Below are 21,815 nucleotides of genomic sequence, written 5' to 3'. Positions count from 1 at the left end.
ACGCAATACTGGTACAATGGCAAGAGAGTATTGCTCAGAACCACGACCGGTTCACGCCCACCGCTGCGGGCTGCATTCTATCACCTCCACCAAAACCCTCAGCGACCGCCAGATATCTTCATCCCACGAGCCTCGAAGCGCCTCCACTAGTCGCTGTCCAACGACCCGAATACTCGCTTCTATTGCCGATGCTCTCCTTCTCAGGGCATAATCATTAAGATATATCGAGGCTGCATCAGGAAGACCAATGCCCAACATCTCCCTCGCCTTGTTCGGAATCCGATGAAGACTTTCCTGTGGCGCAGCCGCTTGGCCTAAATATCGCTCCATTGGCAAAGGCTGATCCCTCAACCGAGAAAAGTACAAGTCGACGATGATCCAGGCGGTGAGGGCTGAAATGAGGACCGGCGCTGCGGCAGGAAATACCCGCTGCAAGGCCATGGTGTACGTCCGGTCGGAAATCTGAGGATTCCTGAGCTCAAGGACAGCGGGCGAATCCAGCTGAAGCATGTTGTCCGGAAATTGATCAATGGCTCTGGTGACTGCGTTCAACGTCCTCTCCGATTTCCTGCAGCGTGACCACGTTGCACTTCTGGTTATGGGTGACGGTTCTCGAAGAACCTGCGTGTCAATGTTTGCTGTGCCTCGGATTGCCCATCTCTTTTCAGTTGCGCGGAAAGATTGATTGCTTCGGGTTCTCCTCGGTGAGGTCTCGAAGGGATCCGCGAGATCTTGAAACCGCTGCCAGGTACCGAAAATGTTTTCAGAACGGCTGGACCGGCTGCGCCGGAGGAGAGCGAGCGGTTGTGGCAGGAAACTAGTTGCCAGTTCTTGAATCGCGGTGGACGTGCCACGGGAGATAATGGAGTCAACGCGAGGAGGAAGTTCGGAAGGTGTGTCGAACGGACTGAAGGCAGACACCTCCAAGGGTACTCTCTTCGGGGTCGAAGGAGTATGGAGACTTTCCACAGACGAATCCGTCCCAGACTTCGAGGGGGGACGGTGGATATGGACCAACTTTGGTTTGCCAGGCCCTACTAGGACCGTAGCGATCATCTGGACGTTGATTAGCACTGCTGTCTGCGCCTCTGTGGACAACTCACTACTTTGTTCTCGCCGCATTCCGAGTGGATCTCTTTCCAGGGTTGCTGGACAATTTGGTAGTATCGGGACTTGAACCGACGCATCCTCTGGTCGCGCGAAGTGGTGTTAGCAAGCCAGTCAGATTCGTCCGTGCAGAAGGTGGGCTGATATTCTTGCTGAAGCGGCGTTGCCGGCATAGACTCTGATGCCGTACTCTGGTTGTCGTCCTCGAGTGCTTCCCTGCAGGAGGAATGCTCCATTGGAGATTCGTCTTCCGGCTGCCAGAGACTATCAGTGGGGTCGTCGCAATAGTACGACAGAATGTTGAAACTATCTACAGAGCTGTCGTTAGAGCTCGCGGTATGAGGTCGATGACGAGGATTGTGAAATTTAAAGTACGATTCAGATTCACGAGGAGAGTCTCGTGCGATAGGGCTTGGAAACAAAGGGATGACTGGACTCGAAACTGGTCGATGCTGGGCCAGAACACGGAGGTTGTTGTAGCTGGCGGACATTCTGCGAAGTTCCGCATAAGGAGGGCCAACATTCGAAGAGCTGTCCGCGACGATCGAGGAAAGCGCGGGAAGAGTTAGCGGGAAAGGGCCCTTCATGTTGTTCGCTGATGGGCGTGTTCGAATCTCGTCTTGGGGCAATCCACTTTGCTTCGATTTGATAAGTTTTGACCGACGAAGCAGCTCCGACAGTTGCAATTTGGACCCGTTCCGTGAGGGCTGGGTGGGGGAAGAAGGCGGCGTCATTCGTCCTTCCTTGGAACAATGGGTGAGACGGAATGAAGTCGGCCAGCCCTGGTGGTGAGCATCTGCCATACCGAAGTCGTGCGGAGGAGTCAATTGTTCCATTGTGTCTGCGCGGGTTGGGATAAGTACGTAGTAAAAGAGGCCTTTCAACGAAGGGCGAGGTGAGACATATATCCCAGTACTTACTCCTGCGCGTGTTGCAGACTGAACTGCCACGGCATCAGACCCTCTCTTGAAGTGAAAGCGGCTGACTTTCGAATCGTGCTCTTGCATGTTCTCGAGTGTCAGATTTTGTGTCGTACAAAGTCATCCCGCTCTCCTGCAGAATGTCTGCCAGCCACCTCTCAAGGTGTGAAGCGCCGTGAAGATGTGCGCGGTGGAAAATTCATCCCTTGCATCAACCCCAGCTTCGATAGCACACCACAAGTGTAAGAACGCCGAGAAGATGCCCCGATTGTCAGGCTGTGTAGCGGAACAATTAGATTTGACAGACCAGATGCAGCCTTCTAATTGTCATGCCTTACATTGCAGGGGGTACAAAGTCCCGACGCTGTGTGCCCAAGAGCTGACACTCTGAAATTGCCAGCCTCCAGACGGAGTTGCTATATCGGATGCACAGAAAGAAGGTCAAGCAAAGTTAGGAGCAACAACTTGAACAAATCAAGGCGTGTCTTTCTGCTGCTGTATCAGGGTTGGACAAAATGCTTGGGCTTGATGCTCCTCGCATTGAATTCAACGAAAATTATCCGCCAGTTCCCTCGAATAAGGTGAACTAGCCCGATTGCCCATGCTTGCATGGATTGCCGCACTCTAGATTCAAATCATCAGAGTGTCGTGACATACTCATACATCTCGGGGGGGTAACCGGCGTTTGTTAAAAGTCTACATATGCTCAATTGGCTCTTCTGGCAGAAGTTCCTCTCGTTCGGCTTCGTCCCTCGCAGGGAGGAGAGCTTTGATCGGTGGTCGAACGAGGTCGTTGAACATGAAGGTGCCGTATACGAGCTATGAGTAAAGTTAGCACTTGGGTCAAGAGTCATCTGAAATGGAGCTCACCAATGCAAAGCCCACCACTTGGAGCCATTTGAAGGTTTCCCAGCCGAGGCCCAAGGATACAATCCAGATGAACAGAGTACGACAAGTATCGATAATCGACCGAGACGTAGCTGAGATGCTTCGGGTTACCGAGAGTCCAAAAAAGTTGAAGCCACCAATTGAGACCATAATTGCAAGACTTGAAATGCCGATTGCACGGTTGGTAAAGACTTGATGGTAGCCCTCCGCGGCGTCGAAATACCCGTACTTGCCCGCTTTGGAAACGCCAACTGTGAAATGGAGGATGACCTGCAGCAAGACAGTGACGATCAAGCCGAACAAACCTTCCCATGCAACAACTTTTAAAGGTTCCAAAGCATAATTTTCCAGAATCCATTCTTCCAGGCAGAACTGCGTAGCCGTGAAGATTTGCGCGAAGGCGATGAGGAAGATGCCGACGATAGTGCGCACGACGGCGGGATCCGCTGCTTCGACCGCCACCTGTCGAGCAGCCAACACCATGGTGCGCACCAGCTCAAGATTGGTTTCCTTAGGCGCCGGAGAGTTTCTGTCCCCCGTATAAATCGCTCCAGCAAGTCCCACCAATGCAACGCCCAAAACGACAATTACCAACGAGAACCAATGGTATAGATAGAGCTTTCTCTTCAAGAACAGGACACTGAACAGTCCAACAAATAGCACCAATGCACCTCTTGTCATCTGGTATATAGAAGCTGCCACAAACAAGAGGCCAACGTTCATCAAGGTCGTGCCCGTGATATCGCAACATGCAGGAAGGCCCAACAAGACCAGTTTCCAACCTTTCAGAGAAGCCCTGTTGTCTGCATTCGGGACAAGGGGTTTCAGCGCAGGGTCGACAGCGGCACCGTGAGAGCTGGGCCGGCCGGTATCGTGGTCGTCCACATCCTCTGTGCTGACTGGCTGGTAGAGTAATGGAGCATCTTTGGATCGCAGGACAAAATAGCGGTACAGGTAGAAACCCAGTATGACGAGCCAACAACCCGACTCCCCTATAAACATTTGTACGCTGTGGTTGTCAGCGTGTAACCCTGACGTTGGTTTATGCTTAGCTTACGTTTGGATGACCGGCTGTTCAAAGGTCCTGTGGTTCTTCGGGTTGTTGCTATCACAGTTTCGTACGCATTGTTGGTCTTGATACTTGGTGAGCAGCGTATTAGAACATCCGGTCAACAGCATCATTCCCACCAGGAATGGGATCACTGCTTTGACGGCCATAATAGCGGGCTCGTGTGCCTACGGGCAAGGCCACAGCGATGTTCTAGGGAAACGGCGATTCTGGAGACTCTCGGGGAGTGACCGTCAGGTAGCTGCAGTATGGCTGGTTGCTGGTGAGGGTCGAAGCACAAAGGCGGAGGGGAATGATCGAGTTGACAGTGATCAGGTGCACCTCAAGCAGTGCGAAAGGCGGAAGCGACGCTCGGATCGGTGGTTCGGGAGAACGCAGCCTTGATGCATAGTGGAGACACTGTCGAGTCGAGCGGGCGCGGCATCTGCAGCCTCGCAAAGTAAACAAAGCCTAAACATAGGGAATGACGCTGAACGTAAGGCTCAGATTCCTGACAGATGGTTACACGTTGAAGATCAGTTCTCCTAGGGAGGCTAGCCTCGTGCTATAGAAGTGCCTCCGCTCCCTTTCGATGTATACAGTCAGTAAACAACCCGTCCTTCAAGAGCGCTGCGCCAAGTAGTTACAGGCCGTAGCAGCACACGCCCATCCACCAGCATACGCAGCGAAACATTTTCTTACTCAGTCATCCTAGTTCAAATGTTCATAATCAGATCCCCAAATATTGTCGTAAAATCAAATTGCCAAATGCAGAAGCCTCCAGCCTTCAAACCATCACAATGTCATAGTTGATCATGTACAAGCCGTCCTTCCTCTCCCATGTGCATTTCAAATAAGTATCCCAAAGAGCTGTCATCCCGAGTATACTCTGCTCGGGCGCCGCACTCCCGAAGAGCTGCCGCTGCGACTGCGTCTCCTTCTCTTGCGCTCGACAATAACCTCTTCGCGCCTGTTACCAGCGTTATTGTTTTGAAGTGAATTGAAGAGCCAGAGTAACAGAATCGTTCCGAAGAAGGTACCGATGATTGCGCCTGCAAGTGTGCCCCCGGAATACTGCCCAGAGCACGACGTCGTCGGTTGTGTTACGATGGTTGTTGTTGCTTGACGAGGGACAAGAGCAGGCGTTACCGGCAGAAACTCAGATGCGAGAGTCGCTAGAGGCGCCTGCGAACCTGTAAGTATAGAAACCTAGCTTCATGGCCAGCAGCCACATACCATATTGTAGGGATATGTGCTCCTGGACGAGACTCTTCAGAGCTGAAGCGTTTGCGACGTGGACAAACAGTGCGTTTTCTGTTATCCGGCTGACGCTTGTTCGCAATGGGCCGAAAAGCCGCAACAGCAAGCGCTTCACGGAGGATGACCGAATCGGGGGTCAGGGACGCGGTTTCAAAGAACGAGAGGCGCCGGTCAATGGGAGATAGAATAGAGCAGCTTGTGTCGCGTATAGATGCGACAATCTGCGCAGCAACTAGAACATGATCCAAAAGAGTGATATGAAGTTCCAAGAAGCTGAAGGCCGAGCAATGTTGACTGGCGCTCCAATGCGAATGCCCGGATGAAAGATGCAAGATCGCTGGTAATCGAGAAACTGAGGTGACGTCAGGCATGCAAGCCCTGGACAGGCCCCGAGCTGTCAACCTCTGCTGATCTGCTGGGGAGCAATCCCCTTGGGCCTTTCTCTGGGCCGTCCACGTCGTTTTCCACACGTAATCCGGGATATGCCTCGGCTAGCTGATCCTGAGTTCGTGTCTAACTCAATTTCCAGCCTCAAATGCAAACACTCGGATAGGACCGGATCTAATGACGTGCACCAAATCTGTATGCCAGAGAACTTGCAACTACGAGCCTGATTCCACGCTGGACGGATCGTCAAGCATAATCGTCAATGTATTTTGTGCATGAAGTGGTGCGGTGCCTACCTAACTAGCTGGAGCAGCCGGACCACAATGCCGGACGCTTGTGGGAAGCATTTCAGACACGCTGCTCCACATGACTTCTCTGTAGTTTATCGAGATGTGGTTGGAATATATCCAGTTGGACACCCTTTGGCGGTCGAAGATGTTCCGCGTAAGAATCGATGCTTGAACCGTATGGTTCGCGAGCAAGACTCAACGCTCCGACGCTCTTTCGCGAACGGAGTTCACAGAACCCAACGAGAAGCTGTTGACCATGGGACCGGACGGTCGCCGGCTGCGTGGATTTGCCTGAGTTGCGCCCACGTTGCTCCGAGGAAGGGGTCGGATTTGCAGTGGTGATCACCTTGAAGGCTGCCTGGGTCAGGGTCGGCCGTACCGCGCACGAGGCAGACGTTGTCCAGCGCGAAAGCGCAATCTCCCTACGACCTTCCCATTAGTCGAAAACAATCTCATTCTTTTGACAGGACCTTCGTGAGTCTGATATCATCAAAACTGTTGCGTCTTCCCCAGTTCTTCGGTTGTCGCTTAAGAAATGCCCCAACAGCCCCGAGGTAGCCTTCATGCCGGAGGAAGTACGCTTGCTTCTCACCCTTGGACCAGAACTTGATAGCGTAGGAGAGAGTGTTCATGGTCTGGGTATGGCCCCGAATGAAAGACCCTCCGAAGTATATATGCCGAAGATTGTGTTTCTCAGATTGGAGGTACGCAATCTGACCAATGTTGTTCGAGATGGCGTACAGCAGGCTTCGGGCCATGTCTTCGATCTTGAAGTGCCCGTGCATCTCATGGTCATCGCTAAGATCATCGCCATTGAATAGCCCTTCCCCGTCCTCGGCATGCCTCTCTGCCAGTCTCTTCATGCGAAACACTTTGCCGAAGGTGCTGGCAATTGTGGTGCTCTTGAGCCCAATCTTGCTGTACCCACCGCCATATATGTCGCCAACAAGCATGTCGACACCGGCATTGTCGCCCTTCTCTGCCAGCCGAAGCATCTCGTCAAATGTACGAGCTCCAGTGAGCAGCGAAAGGATACCCCAAAAGGTGCCCCCTCCTAATGACGTACCGCCCACACGCTGGAATTCTCGAGGCCCGGATACCTTGACCATTGAGACGCCAGATCCAATATTCACCAGGAGATACGGGTAGATGTCAGCGCGCGTATCGGCGAACTGCATCGGTTCTTCCTCGCTGTATGTAAAGACCTCTCGTGGGATTTCCGTGATGAAGAAGTCCAGTCCTACTGAACATCAGCCACGCATTAATCAATATACCTTTCCCTTACCAATAATTAGGCACTCCATCTCGTCTTCTTGAACCACATCCACATGCAGGACCTCCTTCATTCGGTTGTAGAATTTATATGCTCCACCTCCAGTTGCCATTACACATAACTCTTGTGGGGTGGAGCCATTGAGCTTCAACTGCGTTTTCTTCAGCTCTTGAATGAAGTCAATGCAGAGGTCGATCCGGTCCGTCTCGAAGTTCAGGAAGTTCAAGCGTCCGCCGCCATGCATTGAACCAGTTTCACGCGAAAAGTATACCAGCTTGGCCAATGAGCCGCCAATCTAGACTTCAGTCAGTGCAGGTTCGCAATGGTTGGGCCTGGTGGCCTGACAACGTACATCCACGGCAACATGGCTCACCACGTCAGTGTGATGTGGCAGCCGAATATCCTTATGTTCCCAATGTACATGTTCATTTGCTGTACCATTCTTAGCATTCATCTCGTCGTCGACAATAAACGCGCCCTCGACGTTGATCTTCACCGACGCTGGGTTGGGAGGGGCGCGCGGTGGCCGGGCGGCCGCGTCGTCCTCTACAATTGCAGAAGACCCCCGCCTGTCATCTTCGTTCGTCCCCTCCTTTTCTGAGGCCGGCATCGTAGGAGCAAAGTACCAGGATCCGCATTCAGCCCATGGAACCAGAGTTCTAGCGCTGTCGTGTGACTTTCGGCGACGTAGGAGACTTGCCTGCGATTATCGGACACCGATCATGCTAGGGAATTTGACAATATGTGCTTGACTATCTCCCGGTCCGGTCGCCGAAGCCACACAAGAAAATATGTACAAGACTATATACGGAGGGAGTCGTCGTCCCTGGAAGTTCAGGCTAGAGAGACTCTATGGCGGTTACGGGCCTCGGTCGAGAATTTTATCTGTCGGTCAAACTGCTTCACGGCGTTTCTACTGAGAAAGAACCCCACGCTCATGTTTATCTCCCCCGCAGCCGACGGTAGCTAATACCGGAGCGCCGAAAAGAAGCCGCAGCAATGTTTTAATGCCCCTCTCATTGGTGGACGCAGCCGCGACAGATTCCTACTGTAACTGCGGACCGGAGTGAATATATGTTCACAAAGTTACGACTGAGCCGTCCATCAAATTCCGTTAGCTCAGAGCGACCGCCTTTTCGTCAACTTCAGCTGGGGCCCTGGACCTGCCATTCCGACAGAGCTTAAATGCCATGAACGCACCAAAACTCAAGCATACCTCGGAACCAACGACGGTTCCAGCATGCCACCATTTTAAGAACCCATTCTGGGAGCACCAGGCACTATCAATGCCCTGCTACCTGGTGTGGTACCCGGGAGAGGCATGGGCCAGGATCTGGCTCTTAGCAGAAGGTCGGACTGTACAACCGCACCATGAAGAACTCGAATAGTATCCACAAGGTGAACCAAGTCAACCGCAAAATATTCAGAGCAGATGCACGCGAAGTGGCTGGGGCGGTCGGTATCGTCATCACGGTCCCTGCAACGGCATCTTGTGCACATTGTGCAGGTTCCCTTCCCTGAAGGCTTATCAGATGTCGAAGGTGAGCCTTCGAGTTACTGACTTACTGGTTCACAGCAACGGTTTTGCGCAATTCCTGTGCCACAGACGAAACCTCCTGAGCAAATCCCTGAAGGATCAGTATCATATCTTAGAAGAATGCCCGGTCAATAGCTTACCACTCCCGTCTTCACAACAACTGTCGCCGGCTGTAGCATTGAAACAGTATGCTCCATTGAAGAAGTCGCAGAGCCTTGCCCCAGCAGGACAACTTGGTAAGGGAAATGGATGAGGTCCACGTTTCTCGTGAATGGGCGGAGGTCTATCTGTGACAGTGAGCGCAGTGGCGGAGATGCAGAGAGCCAAAGCAACGACGAAGGTGGTGGTCCTCATACTGAGTAGGTGTTGAAAGCAGTGCGAGTTGCAAGTTCTTGAGCTACGAAGAACGACCGGCGTAGACCTAAGGGCTTCAGCAAGTCATAACAGACAGCGAAGGATGCGTCAAGGTAGCTCAATCAACTAATCCGAGACATCTTTGATTGCATTGAATCTGTTTAGTCGAAAGTACCAGATGGGTCTGAAACAGGACACAAATGTAGAATGAGTAAATTTGAATTCTTTTGGTCAAGATCGTGACCGTCACATTGCAAGCGGCTTGTTCTCGTGGCTCAACCTGGGAGACGCTTTGCGTCAATGTAGCAGTCCAATCCATGGCAGATGTCCTCACACTTCTTGCACATGCAGAAATGCCATTTTCCTTCCCATGCGAGTTGCCACATGTCCATTAGGCTGGATTAATCGATAATCCGTGAGTCACAATGAGGGCTATTTTCAGAGAAGCGGCAAGAGTTGAGAAACGGGTACATCGAGACTCTGACGAGGATATCTTGAGCTCCAAGTTGCTCTTGTGTCGGCCATGGGTGGTTACCCTGGGGGCCAAAAACAGACGATGGAGTTCTTCACGACGGGTGGAGTATGCGGACACGCACAGTCTCGAAATACTGTTTGCTGGTGACGGAGACGGCCACAGTATAGATTGAACACCAAGCGTGCGAGGAGGAGTTAGAGGATATCGAAGCAGATACAAGTTCTCGGTCCGCCATGGAACTCGTTGTGCCTTGTCGAGCCTTTGGCAATAAGCACGGCGATTTCGAGCTCATTGCCACCTTACCCATTCATAGATAGCAAGCGCGGGTACCAAAAGACCTGTTTGCAAATACACTCGTAGCTGAGCGGCGGGCAGGAAGATGGCAGCCGCACATGAGAGTGCCGAAAGTGATGAAGCAATCAAGTCAAATCGTGGTGAACTTGAAGTGAAGCTTTATCGACGGTTTGCCAAGATTTGGAGAAGATCGGCGCAAGTTCAGTGAATGATTTTCTGGGGAGTCCTCCATTTGAACCACGATGAAAATTGAATCCGCATTTTGAATGAATCAGTCACCAACAAGACCGTCGCCGCAATGTCGAGAACTAAGAACAAGAAGCCCGGTCTCAGGGCGCAGCTCAAGCGGAAGCGTGAGCTGGAGGGATCTGGTGACGTCGACGGCAAGTCTGCGAAACGCCTACGACACTCTCCGCAACCTGCAGAACAGCCTGCCTCCAGCCCGAAATCTGAACATCAGTCTGCACAAGATGGCAAGACTGCGAAACAACCTTCCAAGCTTACGAGCGCGAAAGCAGCCAAGACCCCACGAGAACTTCCTTCAGCTCAGGACGCTGTCGCCGATCCAGCTCTGCTTGCCGATCGCTTTGCGAAATATATTCAAAAGTACTCTCCAAATAGCAGCCCTATCGAACTAGAAGAACAATACCTGCCAACAAAAGCCTTCCTCGACACGACTGTTTACGACAGAGACCGTGTCGCTGCTAATCTTCCGCAGTTCATCGAGCGCTTCTCACCCGAAGGCAAGGTTGGTCTGTCGAACTGCGATGATAAAGCTTCTCCTCATACACTGGTCGTTACATCCTCCGGTATCCGCACGGCAGACCTCTATCGAGAACTTCGAGTCTTCCAGAACGAGGAGTCCAAAGTTGGGAAGCTGATTGCGAAGCACATGAAACTGCGGGACAACATCGAATACATGCTGGGAAACAAGATTGGCATCGCTATTTCAACCCCGTTCAGATTCAAGCAGTTGGTGGATGCAGATGCCCTGAAGACCGGAAAGCTGCGCCGCATTGTGGTTGACGGTTCATTTCGCGACGAGAAGAACAACACGATCTTTACGATGCCTCAGACTTTCAACCCGCTAGTAGTCTTACTCAACGAGAAAACCATTCGCCAGCGATACGGTGAAGGGAAAGGCAACATCGACATTCTGGTGTTCTAAGATTGAAGAAATGCCATCTCTTACACATGCAGCGAGCCCTCCAAGGTGGTACAACCCTCAGGCATACTGAGAACCCATTTTTGCGCTGGACTGTGGCGGTCAAAACACTTGCGTCAGGAACAGGCTTGTTAAGCGAAACTTCCGGGCCCTTAGTGGACCAATCGAGCGCTGGTTTAGGCAACTAGTGCTGGAGCTGATGTTCCGAGTTGGACTGTTGGCTCGTGGGCTGTTTCTCCGCACCGAGGCGAGACCCAGCCACATGGTGTATGGCCCCGTTTTTGAGCATGGTGAGTGGTTGTTCCTGCCAAAAATCAAAAAAAGCCACCACTTTCCGAACTGCGATATTTTGTATTGAGTCCATCTGTGTCGTTGCCCACTCCCCATCATTGATGCACGCTATCTTAACCGTTCTGTCAGGCTTCGTGTCCCGAGTTGAACGAGCTGCTGATTTATATTGAGCTCAGCCCCTCCGACGTTGCAGTCGGATCTCAGGAAACCTGGCCACCCTCAATCTTCCTAGATCGACCCTCAGTGTACGATTCTCCCGACCGACTAAATCGAGTCAAGATGAGCTACCAGTCCTTCCTACGGTCGACGGCGACGACTAAGAACAATACTCCTTCACCAGGCTCTATCCACCGAAAACCTCCTCCTGCATCAGCTCCGTCCATCACGCCCTCGGGCTCGTCAATTCACAGCAGTGTCACAAGAAATGATACCCCAACTTCCGCCGTCACCGTTCCCTTCACGCCTGCATCTTCCACCAGTTCTCCTGCAAGACCAGCTGCCTCCACACCACTGCCATCAACAGTCTCGGGCACTGCACACCATGACCCTGCTCGTGCGCCGTTGACAAAGGAGCAGATCGATGTTGCAGTGGGGACATGTTTGGAGCTACAGAAAACTGCCACAAGCTTACACGACAAACGGCCATTCGCAGCCTTACTTCTTGGTCCTGACAACAACACAATTCTTCTCTCCCACTACTCCATCTCACACGTCCAGCACGCAGAGACCGAACTTGCTCGGCTGGCCACTATTCACTTCTCGCAGAAATATCTCGCCTCCTGCACCTTGGTGTCAACATGGGAGCCATGTGCAATGTGTGCAGGGACAATATACTGGAGCAACATTGGACGCCTGGTGTATGCTGCTAGTGAGGAAAAGCTCAAAGATCTAACTGGCGGAAACAATGAGGAGAACATGACAATGTCGCTGCCGTGCCGAGAGGTGCTGAAGCATGGTCAGAAGGATGTGGAGGTGATCGGACCTGTCAGTGACTGGGAGGAGTCCGTCGTTGAGGAGAGTGGAAAATGGTGGAAGGAGCACCAGGCGCAAGAGAACGCTGCAAGGTTGAGAGAAGGTAGCGTGAACGGAACCGACAAACCACAAAGTCTGTCAAGCATGCGACACGGGACTCCAACTACGTGGACTGGAGAAGAGACGGTTCTCAGCCGGATTGATGACGAAGGCGAATACAAGGCGGAACTCGATATTGATTGGATGAGGTAGATGGGCACTCAGTCTGCTTCGACACGTCAATGGTTGCACGAGTTCGCAGGATCGTTCGCATGAGGTGGCACAGGGCAAGAAGAAATTGGTTTCGGGAGCGGTAGTAGGATCCATGTCAACAATCTCTGCATGGGTAATCTCCGCGATTGTACCATCAAAGGCACGAAACATCATAAGGCATCATCAGTCATTCCTGCAGTCATGACGCGGACGCTTCCGCTACCGACCTCTTTTTGTCCTTTTTGAGCTTTCTGCGCCAGCCGTGTACATCTTTCCCACCTTCGACATCTCGGAGCGCCTCCATCCTCGCCTCGGCTACATCCTTCAACGTCCGGCCCTTGAGAACACGTGTTTCAACATTGACTCCTTCTTCTGTCCATTTCACCAATTTGCTGCCCACATATGCCTCGATCGCGAGAATCAGCTCCACGTCCCGCTGACCAACTAAGGTGATGCTGGTACCTTGTCTTCCCGCTCTCGCCGTACGACCTACTCGATGAACGTAGTCTGTCGGATTTCGCGGGACGTCGAAGTTGATCACCAAGTTGACTTGAGGAATATCCAGACCTCTTGACGCCACATCCGTTGCGATTAAAATGCGGGCTTTTTGCGAGCGGAAGTCAGACAGATTCCTGTTCCGCTGACTCTGTGCTAACTCCGAGTGGAGCGCCGTGACTGGGTGACCGAGCTGAAGCAGTGTGCGATGGAGGAGATCAGCAGTGTTTGTACGGTTGACGAAAATCATAATACTAGGCTCCGGCGATTTTGTCAAGGAAGGGACCTGGAGGAGGACATGTAGGAAAGCATCTTTGTGGGTCATGGGTATTTGCAGGTATGTCTGCGAGAGAGTCGCCGGAATGAGGCTGGACTGGGGAGCACCATCAGATAGGTCCGTGGTTTCAGAGATAAAAATGGGAGGCCGCTCCTTGGGGCGAGGAAGCTCTTTCAACGCTCGGACTTCTGGTGTCACCGTCGCGGTGAAGAGGAGCGTTAGCCGGTATGTAGACGGAGGAAGCGCACCTAGGCAGGTGTTGAGATCCGGAAGCATCGAACCCTGCCCGGGAGCGAGAAGGCGATCCGCTTCATCGAGGACGACAACTTTTGTACGGCTCAAGCCAACTGTGGTTTCTTTGCCGGAGTTGAGGACGTGGTCCGCAAGTCTCCCAGGAGTAGCCACGACGATATGTGGTCGTTTTGCCAGCGCCAATGCTTGAGGTCTCATATCACTCCCCCCAGTGATCAGAACCGTCTTGAGATTCTGTGGTGCTCCCAGCGCTTGGAATTGCTCGAAAATCTGGAGAGCCAGTTCTCGAGTGGGTGTCAGAACCACAGCATAGATGCCAAAAGGATCTTCTGCCCATTTCTGCAATATTGGAACCGCGAAAGCCACTGTCTTGCCTGTGCCTGTTCTCGAGCCTCCTATGCAGTCTCTGCCCTTCAATATCTCCGGAATACAAGCCTTCTGGATTTCCGTCGGGTTCTGGATTGCCATCGCGGCGAGAGAATGGACAAGCCACAGGGCTACATTGAGCGATTTGAACGTGGCGGACGTCGTTGGAATTTCTGGGTGAGCCGCCGGTGTCGAGCCGGTCTTTGGTGCATGATCTATCTTTTTCACTCTGGACAGCGATGTCTGAGGAACTGTTGCATTTTCCTCTTCTGTGGATATTCGCCTGCGTTTCGGTGGAGGGTGGTGGAATGCGCCGTCGTCGGAGAGGTCTTCGCTGTGGCTATCTGACCGAAATCCAAGCTTATCCTCGTCAATGAGCCTGGAGGGCGCCATAGTGGCGGGTTGTTCGTCCGTCGAGTACAAAACGTTTATCGGAGAAACATTTTCTGGACCATGTCAGTGTCAAGCCACGCAAAGTTGAGGCGTGCAGGTTTCTCCACCCCAGGAGTCTGGGGCGGCCTTGGCATCTTGCAATACATCCACACCTTCTCTTCACGAAAGGCTGCGTCTTCGATATCATAGAACTCTTCATGGCGCGCCGCGCCAGTGATAGCATTGATGGTATCTCGGCACAGGGAACCCTACCCACTCCTAAATTGATCATGTTTCCATGGAAGTCATCTGATAACAATAACTGGGAGGCCTCTCTTCACCAGCACGAGTACAACCGCCTGTTCCACTGCAATCCGGTCCTACCAAAAGCTCCTGATACGATCTGAACTTCAGCCAAGAACGCGTTCTTGTCACCATGCCTACTGTGTCGTATCACCTCGCACTCTGACCATCTGAGAATATCACCCTTGAATATCAAGCACCGTGGATTTCTTGCCTTCTTCATGATATAGTGACCATACCCGAGGTCCTTGAGGCACACAGTGCAGCATGTCGTACTCTAGAAGCGACATAAGTCCCGTCAATGCACTCCTTGGCCCGTAGCTTGCGCTGGGCATTCCCGCTCCAGTCAGCAGTAAGCGCGATGGCAATGTAGGCGAGTCGGGCCATCCCCAGAAGCTGCGTTCATTCTGGATGGAAGGTTAATCACATTCGTGCGTATATCTTTCCCCTGCCATGAATCGAAGCCCTCTAATCGGACTGCAGGAGTCCGTGGTTTCCTGCTTCGAAATCCACCACACTACGACCCGGCACCAGAGCTTGAAGCGTGTTTCTGGGAGCTGGGCTGCCGCCCATCTACATACGATCCAGCAACAATGCTGTTGATAGCTCGAACGAGCTGGTTACTGCAGTCTCAAGGCCATCCAGGAATGTGATCTAGCGGCTATCATCTCGAATGCTTCGGGCCGTCTGGCAAGCATAGACTGTGGTGGAGGTATCTTCCGGCTAGGTGACTACTTGCACGGCAAGTTGTCGATCTATCCCAGACTTTGCACAGTAATCGACAGTGGCTTCAGAATGGCTCTTCCAGAGCATCCCTGTCGTGGTACATCATGGAGTCTCTACAACCACAGCTTGCGGCCTGCTGAACGCTCGCCCCACAATCGTCATGCCATTCTTCGGAGAGTGAGTTGCCTTGAAACTGGCTTGCGCAAGATTGCTGAATAACAATAGTTAAGCATTCTTGAGGAACAGCGTGGCTCGCAACGGTGCAGAGCCTCCACCCATCGCTCATCGTCGTCTTACCACCAGGACATTTTTGGACGCGCCCCAATATCGCATGAACTCGGCAGGGAAAGAAGCTGCCGCGTCCGTCGCAGCGAAGATGCAAGCCGAGCTTGGAGCGAAGCTGCGGCCCAGTACGAAACCAGGTTCCGTTGGATCTTCGACACTATAGCCTCCTGAGTACGATCATGCCGTTTCAACTTGGCTGGTGCCGGATACCAGGTATTGGACTTCTTTCTATCCCAAGGACCGGCTCTCCCCGAATACTTGGCTGCTCCTCGTGCCACACTGTCATATCAGTCAGATCCCCCTGCTCTACAGACAGACGCACGATGAGGCATCGACCTTTATCTACACGTTTGCCAGCCGCAGTTATCTCCTTGGCTATCCGTAACCGTCCTTTACTTCTTTTGCGCAGAGCACGACGCTCTAGACGTTGTGTTGCAGACCCGCAGAGCTCGCTCAGACTGTAACATCCTACAGAATCCCGACATACCTCTTGCAGAACCTAGCCGCAAGCTTCGCAGGTTGTCGCATTCAATGCGAACAAATAAAATGGTTCAACCGGTGTTCTCCGTGCCAGTCATCGGCGCAACAACCAGCTCCGCTCAAAATAACGTTGGCTAATCCACAGCCCTGACCGGGAAGAAAAGGCAGTCCGGGGTGATGTTACCAAGCTGGTGATTGCAATCTGGCTGACTGGCGTACTCTTCAGGAAGGAGAGAGACTGGTCTTCAAGATTGCTGGACATTAACGCAGCTTGGCAGAGTTCGAGCCATTTTGAGCACGTCTACGACCGGGAACAAAGGCAGACATGTTGTCCACATCGCGGGGAACCATCTCAGTCGTCTAAACTACTTTTGTCGAGCTGTGAGATGAGCAGGGAGAGTCGAGAGCACTGGTCATTTACATTCCTGCAAGCAGTTTGTATATGAACTGGCTGCACTCCCCGCTCTTCGGTCATAACAGCTGGGCTCCTTGTTCTCCAAAGAGGATAAAAGCGACTCCGTCAGTTCCTAAAAATACTCAGGCCACCGAGTGTGTCGATGGATATATTGCATGCCTCGTAGCGTAGGACATCCATAACATTTGTAATGAAATACGAGCAGACCTTTGCTGCTCCATCAGGTTAAGACGGACCGGTACGTAAGTTGTGAACAGCGTTTCACCAGTGACAGCAAGGTATCCGTGGCAGGAGCGGGACCACCATCTAGGGCCAAGGTCAATGCTCGTGTTCGGTAAGCACCGCATGCATGCAGCGCTTGAAGACGCGGCATGTCGACGACCACATACTTCGAAGATGGTGGGATATTTCCGAAGAAGCAGCACGTGAACAGCAAAACTATGTTTGCCTTGTTGTTTACCACTATCTAGGAGGTTACTACAACGCGTACCTGAAGCCTGGCACGCCTGCGATATGGGTGCCGTCCCGATCAGCCTTCTTGTTCCGTGAGTGATAGATGTACACCATGAAAGACAAGGCCAAGACCATGTACGCGGTAAGCCCGATAGTCGTGTATATTCCGGGCCCGTATGATGGAGCATCTTGGCCTCTGAAGATGAGACTGCCAATAATGCCTCCGATGGCACCACAGGCGATCAGGATACCCGAAGACACTGCTCTTCCCGCCGAGTCGACAATGTTGGATTGATTGAAAGCAAGCAGCGCCGGAGTGTTCGAGTGGACACCCATCGTGGCAAGGAAGATGCCGAAGTATCGGACGTGGTTCGAGAAGCCTTCTCGCATGACTGACAAGTTGTGAGTACTGGCAGATCAGACCTAAAACCCAGGTGTGACTTACTCGAAAATCCCGTGATCATGACGAAGGAATTGAAGATGCAGATGATCGCCCGCTTCTGGTACTTGTCCGACAAGTAGGAAGTAATGCCGAGGAGCCCAAGAGCTGCGAAGAAAGGATAACCTGAGCGCAAGCTTGCCTGCAAGCCGGAATATCCTAAACCCTATTTTCTGGTCAGCAGTGGATTGACACAGACGAGGATGTCACGTACCTTGATGATGGTTGGAGTAAAGAAACCAACAGCGTTGGCCGTTCCGACGTTGAAGCAGTAGATCGTACCCTGCGCCCACAGGGTCCAATCCTTCGCGGTGTGGACAAAAGATGACCAGCCCACTTTTCCAGTCTTGTAGTCTCCTCGGTCCTTTTCGAGCTTGTTGTAAAGGTAGACTCTCTCATCTGGCTTGATCCATTTGGTGTGATCAGGGAATTTGGGAACAAAGAAAGGCGCAATGCAGCCGACGGCCATTGTGGCTCCACCTTCGATAGAGAAGATCCAGCGCCAACCATTCATGTCCCGAAGACCACTCATCGATCCAAGCCCAAAAGAGAGAATGCCCGCCAATCCGGAAGCCACGACGCCGATACCGTAAGCGAAGGATATCCTCTTGTGCAATTCATGGCGGGAATACCAACAAGCGATGGTGAAAGTAATGCCGGGGAGGATGCCACCTTCGAGCGTACCGAGAAGGAGACGAAGGAAGGCTAGAATTCCCCAGTTGTGGACGAAACCCATGCCAGTCAGGACAGCTCCCCATGCGACTGTGAGAAAAGGCAGCCACCATCGAGGCTCAACCTTGGTGAGGATCCAGTTGGATGGCACATCGGAAAGAGCGTAGCCGGGGAAATAGATCATGAGGACAATGGAATACCTCTGGGTCCCAAGGTTGAGGTCTTCTTGCATGCCAAGGACTTTGGCACTCCCGATGTTGATTCGGTCGAGGATAGAGATGGCATAGATGAGTCCAAGCATCGGCAAGACATGGGCGTCGACTTTCCACATGAAGCGACGGATCTCGGCGCGTGTCAAGGTAGGCTCTTGATGTTTCTTCTCATCGTCCACGATCCGCTCCGTGTGTGTCGCAACGACCTCCTCTTTGCCTGCGATGTTGACATTTCCTTCGACGTCGATGGGGTCCATGGTTGCGGTAGCTGCGTGAGATGTACTGTGTACAGAGGAGCTGCAATGTCTCCCCTGTCAGCAAGCTCCCGGGAGCTCAGGGCTTTATCTGCAATACATGTGGAGAGAACTGCATCTCCTTTTGCGGATGCCAGCCTCTCACCACAATGGACTCGCTTGTATCTGCCGTGCTTGGCGGCGTGGCAGTGGCATTTCTCCAAACCTTGGCTAGCGAGCTTCTGCTGCGATTCTTGAGGCTCCATTGGCTCGATTTTAGATGTTGTCCCGTGCCGCTGGATATGGAGCTATTGCCAAGCCGCCATCCAGACCGCTGGTATTTATATTAGCGAGATAGGCCGGTATCTTCGGGGTAATGTGGAGAAAAGCTGGGGGACGCATGGAGTGGGAAGGCGGCGGAGAGCATCGAGAATCCCATAGCGCCACGCGATGTGGAAACAAGTCCCTTCTGGAGCCCCATGGGTATTGGAAGGTGAATGGAGACTGCGGAATAACCGCCGCTACAGTTGATTGAAGGTTCAAGGTCGTCCAAGCAAACAAGGACGGATATGTGAACCGAGATCCGGAGCCAGATTAACGCTCGTGTCCTGCCACTCATCGGCTTGTTTACCCAGAATCACGAGGCGGAATCAAACCTTGTTTTGTCCTCTACTCCGTACATTTCGACGGCTGTGCCTGGTCCGCAATCACACGATGTCATTCATGAAGCTTCGATTGCTGTATCAGTATCACCAACCAGACTTTCCGCAATTGCGCTGTGCTCGGCGTGTCTTGTTGCATCCCTTTTACATCGTTTGTCATCGCTTCGAGAGTTTACCAAGACGCCAACGTGGAGATGGTGATTGCCCAGTGATTGCTCACCGGAACATTTGGATGTCTCTTCTTGTTATGGGGTCTTCCTTCGACTTACGATACCACTGAGGGTCAGAGACAACGAGTCATCATTTGACATGATCTGGGGGAATGTTGTCTGGCGATCTGTCGCGTACCGACCGGGTACAGGCCATCAGTACTTCCCGACCACCGGGACAAGAACGTGATAACTGGGAAATAGACTGTGCTCCTTTCTCATTGATATTGCTGCCTTTCTGAAGAAGGATCTGGGTATTCGTGCATCAGAACAACAGCGTTCCTTGCTCAGAAATGCCGTGGAAGGGCTTTGTGCCGCAAGGTGGCTCAGGACGAATCCCGTCGGCGGATGTAGCCGCCGAAGCAGCCCAGCTCGGGAGATTAAAGCATGGTGGACTGTGTTGCGAGACCGCCGTTGCGTGTTCCAGAAACATGACGATTCATGATGCCTGGCCAATATTTCTGGTTACGCGTTTGTTGTTCTCCGCTTGAACACTGTCTTGGGAGTGGTAGCGGGACTGCAGAGTGGTAGGCAGTTGGGGTTGGGCGAGTTGGTTGCTCAGTGTAAATCGACGGCGGCTCAACTAGCGGAAGGTTGCGAGGGATCATTTACCTGGTCTGGATGATTCTGGCAAACGGATTCGAACTAGAGAAAGTCTGAGTAAAGGACATGAAAAGGGCTGTGGGTTAAATCCGCCTCGCCCGTTCATTGGGCTGTAGCCGGCCGTGCTCCTCAGCGATGTCTCCGATTCCGATACGCGTTCTGTGTTTGTCTGTGCCTGCTTCTGGGGAGGACACGCATGCCCGCTGAAATCGGCTCCTTGAGCGGCAACCGTCTCCTCAAAGTACTTCAAACGCATGGTCACAAACTCACGGCGTCATGTCCCCTTGCACCAAATGCTCTCGCGCAGCCACATGTAGATTCATCTCTTTGCAGTCCGGCAGAATGTGGTAGACGTCGACCGTCTGCTGGCAGCCTTCCAAAGTGCGTAATTCGTATTGTCTCGCTTTGCACCTTCAGTAAGTGCGGAAGGTTCTTTTGTGTCGGAAGGGCAGAGGACAGCCATGTCGAAATCCGAGGCAGGTAAAGTTATTCCGGCTGGCAAGGCAGTCGGCAAAATGGCGGCACTTGTCTCCCCTGGCAATGTTATCGGGACACAGGACGGCAAGTATGAGCTCGTACTCAAGTCGGCTCGGAGTGGTGACATCTGAAGGAGGTGGATGTGGACTTGCAGGTGTTGGAGGCGATGCAGGAAACTTCCATGGAGACTCGAGGGGTCTCTTGGAGAATGGTCCATGGCGGTTCTCGAGGTAAGTGCTGAGAACAGAAGACAGAGGTACGTTTGACAGTTGTAAGGATATACTCTGATCGTCCAAGGAGGAAAGAAGGTAGTGGAGTGGTCAAGCGAAAAGGAAAGGTTGAGGATGAGAGAAACTTTGAAGTCAAATATATCTCAACCTTGGAAGCATTGAATTTGCGGACTTGAGCAGCGAAGTCCAATGCAGCCCTCCTTTGTCGAGTACTTGCATATTACACCTTTCATTAACCGTCCAGACGTAGCTCTGGTCAACTTGAAACCTACGCGAGCATCACAAACAGTTCTCATTTTGCATTTGCGATAGAGAAGCGCATTCGCTCTAGTCATTTGATGTAGGTAGTTTGGATGTAAGCAGTCAATCAGACAGTCGCCGGCCCATCTCATGTATCTCAACCTCTGTTATCAATTGCACTGATACTAGAAGCACCCACAACCTGGCCGCATGGTGCCGCTGGCGTGCTGGCATGGTCTGTATATCAGAGTTGCAACGGTCAAAGAGCCACGGACCTTGCTTCCATCAGGATTCGTGCACTACCGAAAGCAACACAAGCCCTGTCCAAGCGATTAGCTCTTGCAGAACCTCGTGATGGGCCCCCCACGTGTACAGTTGTCGAATCTGAAGCTGGACCACAACAAGTCACTAAAATAATACATGAATATCAAGAGAGCACTTCTTCTAGACTCAGATTGCTAGTATCGACGGCCAAGTTCTCGAGTGGGGGCATTTGGTGAGATACCTAGGTCGAGGCAAACCATTGAAGCTTGGCATTCCGCTGCAAGTCAAGGTACTCATGCACAGCCATACCCGAGGCTTCCTCTTTCAGAAGCACCGAACTAATTCATCGAAGGGTTGCCAGCTTGGCACATCAGCTTTTGACTTTCAAACTGGGCGAGCCCAATGTCGAGGGCAGCAACCACTGTTGCAGCAAGCTTCCAAACCAACAGCAGGGATGGAGATGCACGTTCCCTGTTCTGAATTCTGAAGCGTTATGCTGCGACTCTCTTAGCCTCCACCAGATCGATTAAATGTGCTGGGCTTGGATACCACTGCTTCACCAACTCTGTTGTCAAGGGCATTTCATTCGTATCGTCTAGGGTTAGGGTTAGGGTTAGGGTTAGGGTTAGGGTTAGGG

At 52.3% G+C, this 21,815-nt stretch overlaps 7 protein-coding genes across 7 annotated transcripts; 2 read left to right on the top strand and 5 right to left on the bottom strand.

Moving 5' to 3' along the window:
• Window positions 1-51: 51 nt before the first annotated feature.
• Window positions 52-1,943, bottom strand: A1O7_00007 (uncharacterized protein; the record flags this gene model as incomplete). The annotated part of the gene is made up of 2 exons (XM_007754049.1): window positions 52-1,056; window positions 1,104-1,943. 2 exons carry the CDS (start codon window positions 1,941-1,943, stop codon window positions 52-54), a joined length of 1,845 nt encoding a protein of 614 aa, XP_007752239.1.
• Window positions 1,944-2,723: 780 nt separating this feature from the next.
• Window positions 2,724-4,133, bottom strand: A1O7_00006 (uncharacterized protein; the record flags this gene model as incomplete). Its single annotated transcript, XM_007754048.1, has 3 exons — window positions 2,724-2,846; window positions 2,898-3,924; window positions 3,973-4,133. 3 exons carry the CDS (start codon window positions 4,131-4,133, stop codon window positions 2,724-2,726), a joined length of 1,311 nt encoding a protein of 436 aa, XP_007752238.1.
• Window positions 4,134-6,352: 2,219 nt separating this feature from the next.
• On the bottom strand, window positions 6,353-7,783 carry A1O7_00005 (type II pantothenate kinase; the record flags this gene model as incomplete). Its single annotated transcript, XM_007754047.1, has 3 exons — window positions 6,353-7,143; window positions 7,186-7,468; window positions 7,526-7,783. The coding sequence occupies 3 exons, from the start codon at window positions 7,781-7,783 to the stop codon at window positions 6,353-6,355; spliced, it is 1,332 nt and encodes a 443-aa protein (XP_007752237.1).
• Window positions 7,784-10,131: 2,348 nt separating this feature from the next.
• A1O7_00004 (uncharacterized protein) lies at window positions 10,132-11,001 on the top strand (the record flags this gene model as incomplete). Its single annotated transcript, XM_007754046.1, has 1 exon — window positions 10,132-11,001. One exon carries the CDS (start codon window positions 10,132-10,134, stop codon window positions 10,999-11,001), a length of 870 nt encoding a protein of 289 aa, XP_007752236.1.
• Window positions 11,002-11,568: 567 nt separating this feature from the next.
• Window positions 11,569-12,513, top strand: A1O7_00003 (uncharacterized protein; the record flags this gene model as incomplete). Its single annotated transcript, XM_007754045.1, has 1 exon — window positions 11,569-12,513. One exon carries the CDS (start codon window positions 11,569-11,571, stop codon window positions 12,511-12,513), a length of 945 nt encoding a protein of 314 aa, XP_007752235.1.
• Window positions 12,514-12,712: 199 nt separating this feature from the next.
• Window positions 12,713-14,296, bottom strand: A1O7_00002 (uncharacterized protein; the record flags this gene model as incomplete). The annotated part of the gene is made up of 1 exon (XM_007754044.1): window positions 12,713-14,296. The coding sequence occupies one exon, from the start codon at window positions 14,294-14,296 to the stop codon at window positions 12,713-12,715; it is 1,584 nt and encodes a 527-aa protein (XP_007752234.1).
• Window positions 14,297-16,961: 2,665 nt separating this feature from the next.
• A1O7_00001 (uncharacterized protein) lies at window positions 16,962-18,517 on the bottom strand (the record flags this gene model as incomplete). The annotated part of the gene is made up of 3 exons (XM_007754043.1): window positions 16,962-17,329; window positions 17,383-17,542; window positions 17,591-18,517. 3 exons carry the CDS (start codon window positions 18,515-18,517, stop codon window positions 16,962-16,964), a joined length of 1,455 nt encoding a protein of 484 aa, XP_007752233.1.
• Window positions 18,518-21,815: the final 3,298 nt, after the last annotated feature.

The sequence above is a fragment of the Cladophialophora yegresii genome (assembly GCF_000585515.1).
Source record: "Cladophialophora yegresii CBS 114405 chromosome Unknown aczIN-supercont1.1, whole genome shotgun sequence".
Classification (NCBI taxonomy): domain Eukaryota; kingdom Fungi; phylum Ascomycota; class Eurotiomycetes; order Chaetothyriales; family Herpotrichiellaceae; genus Cladophialophora; species Cladophialophora yegresii.
This window is presented reverse-complemented; position numbering and strand designations above follow the sequence as displayed.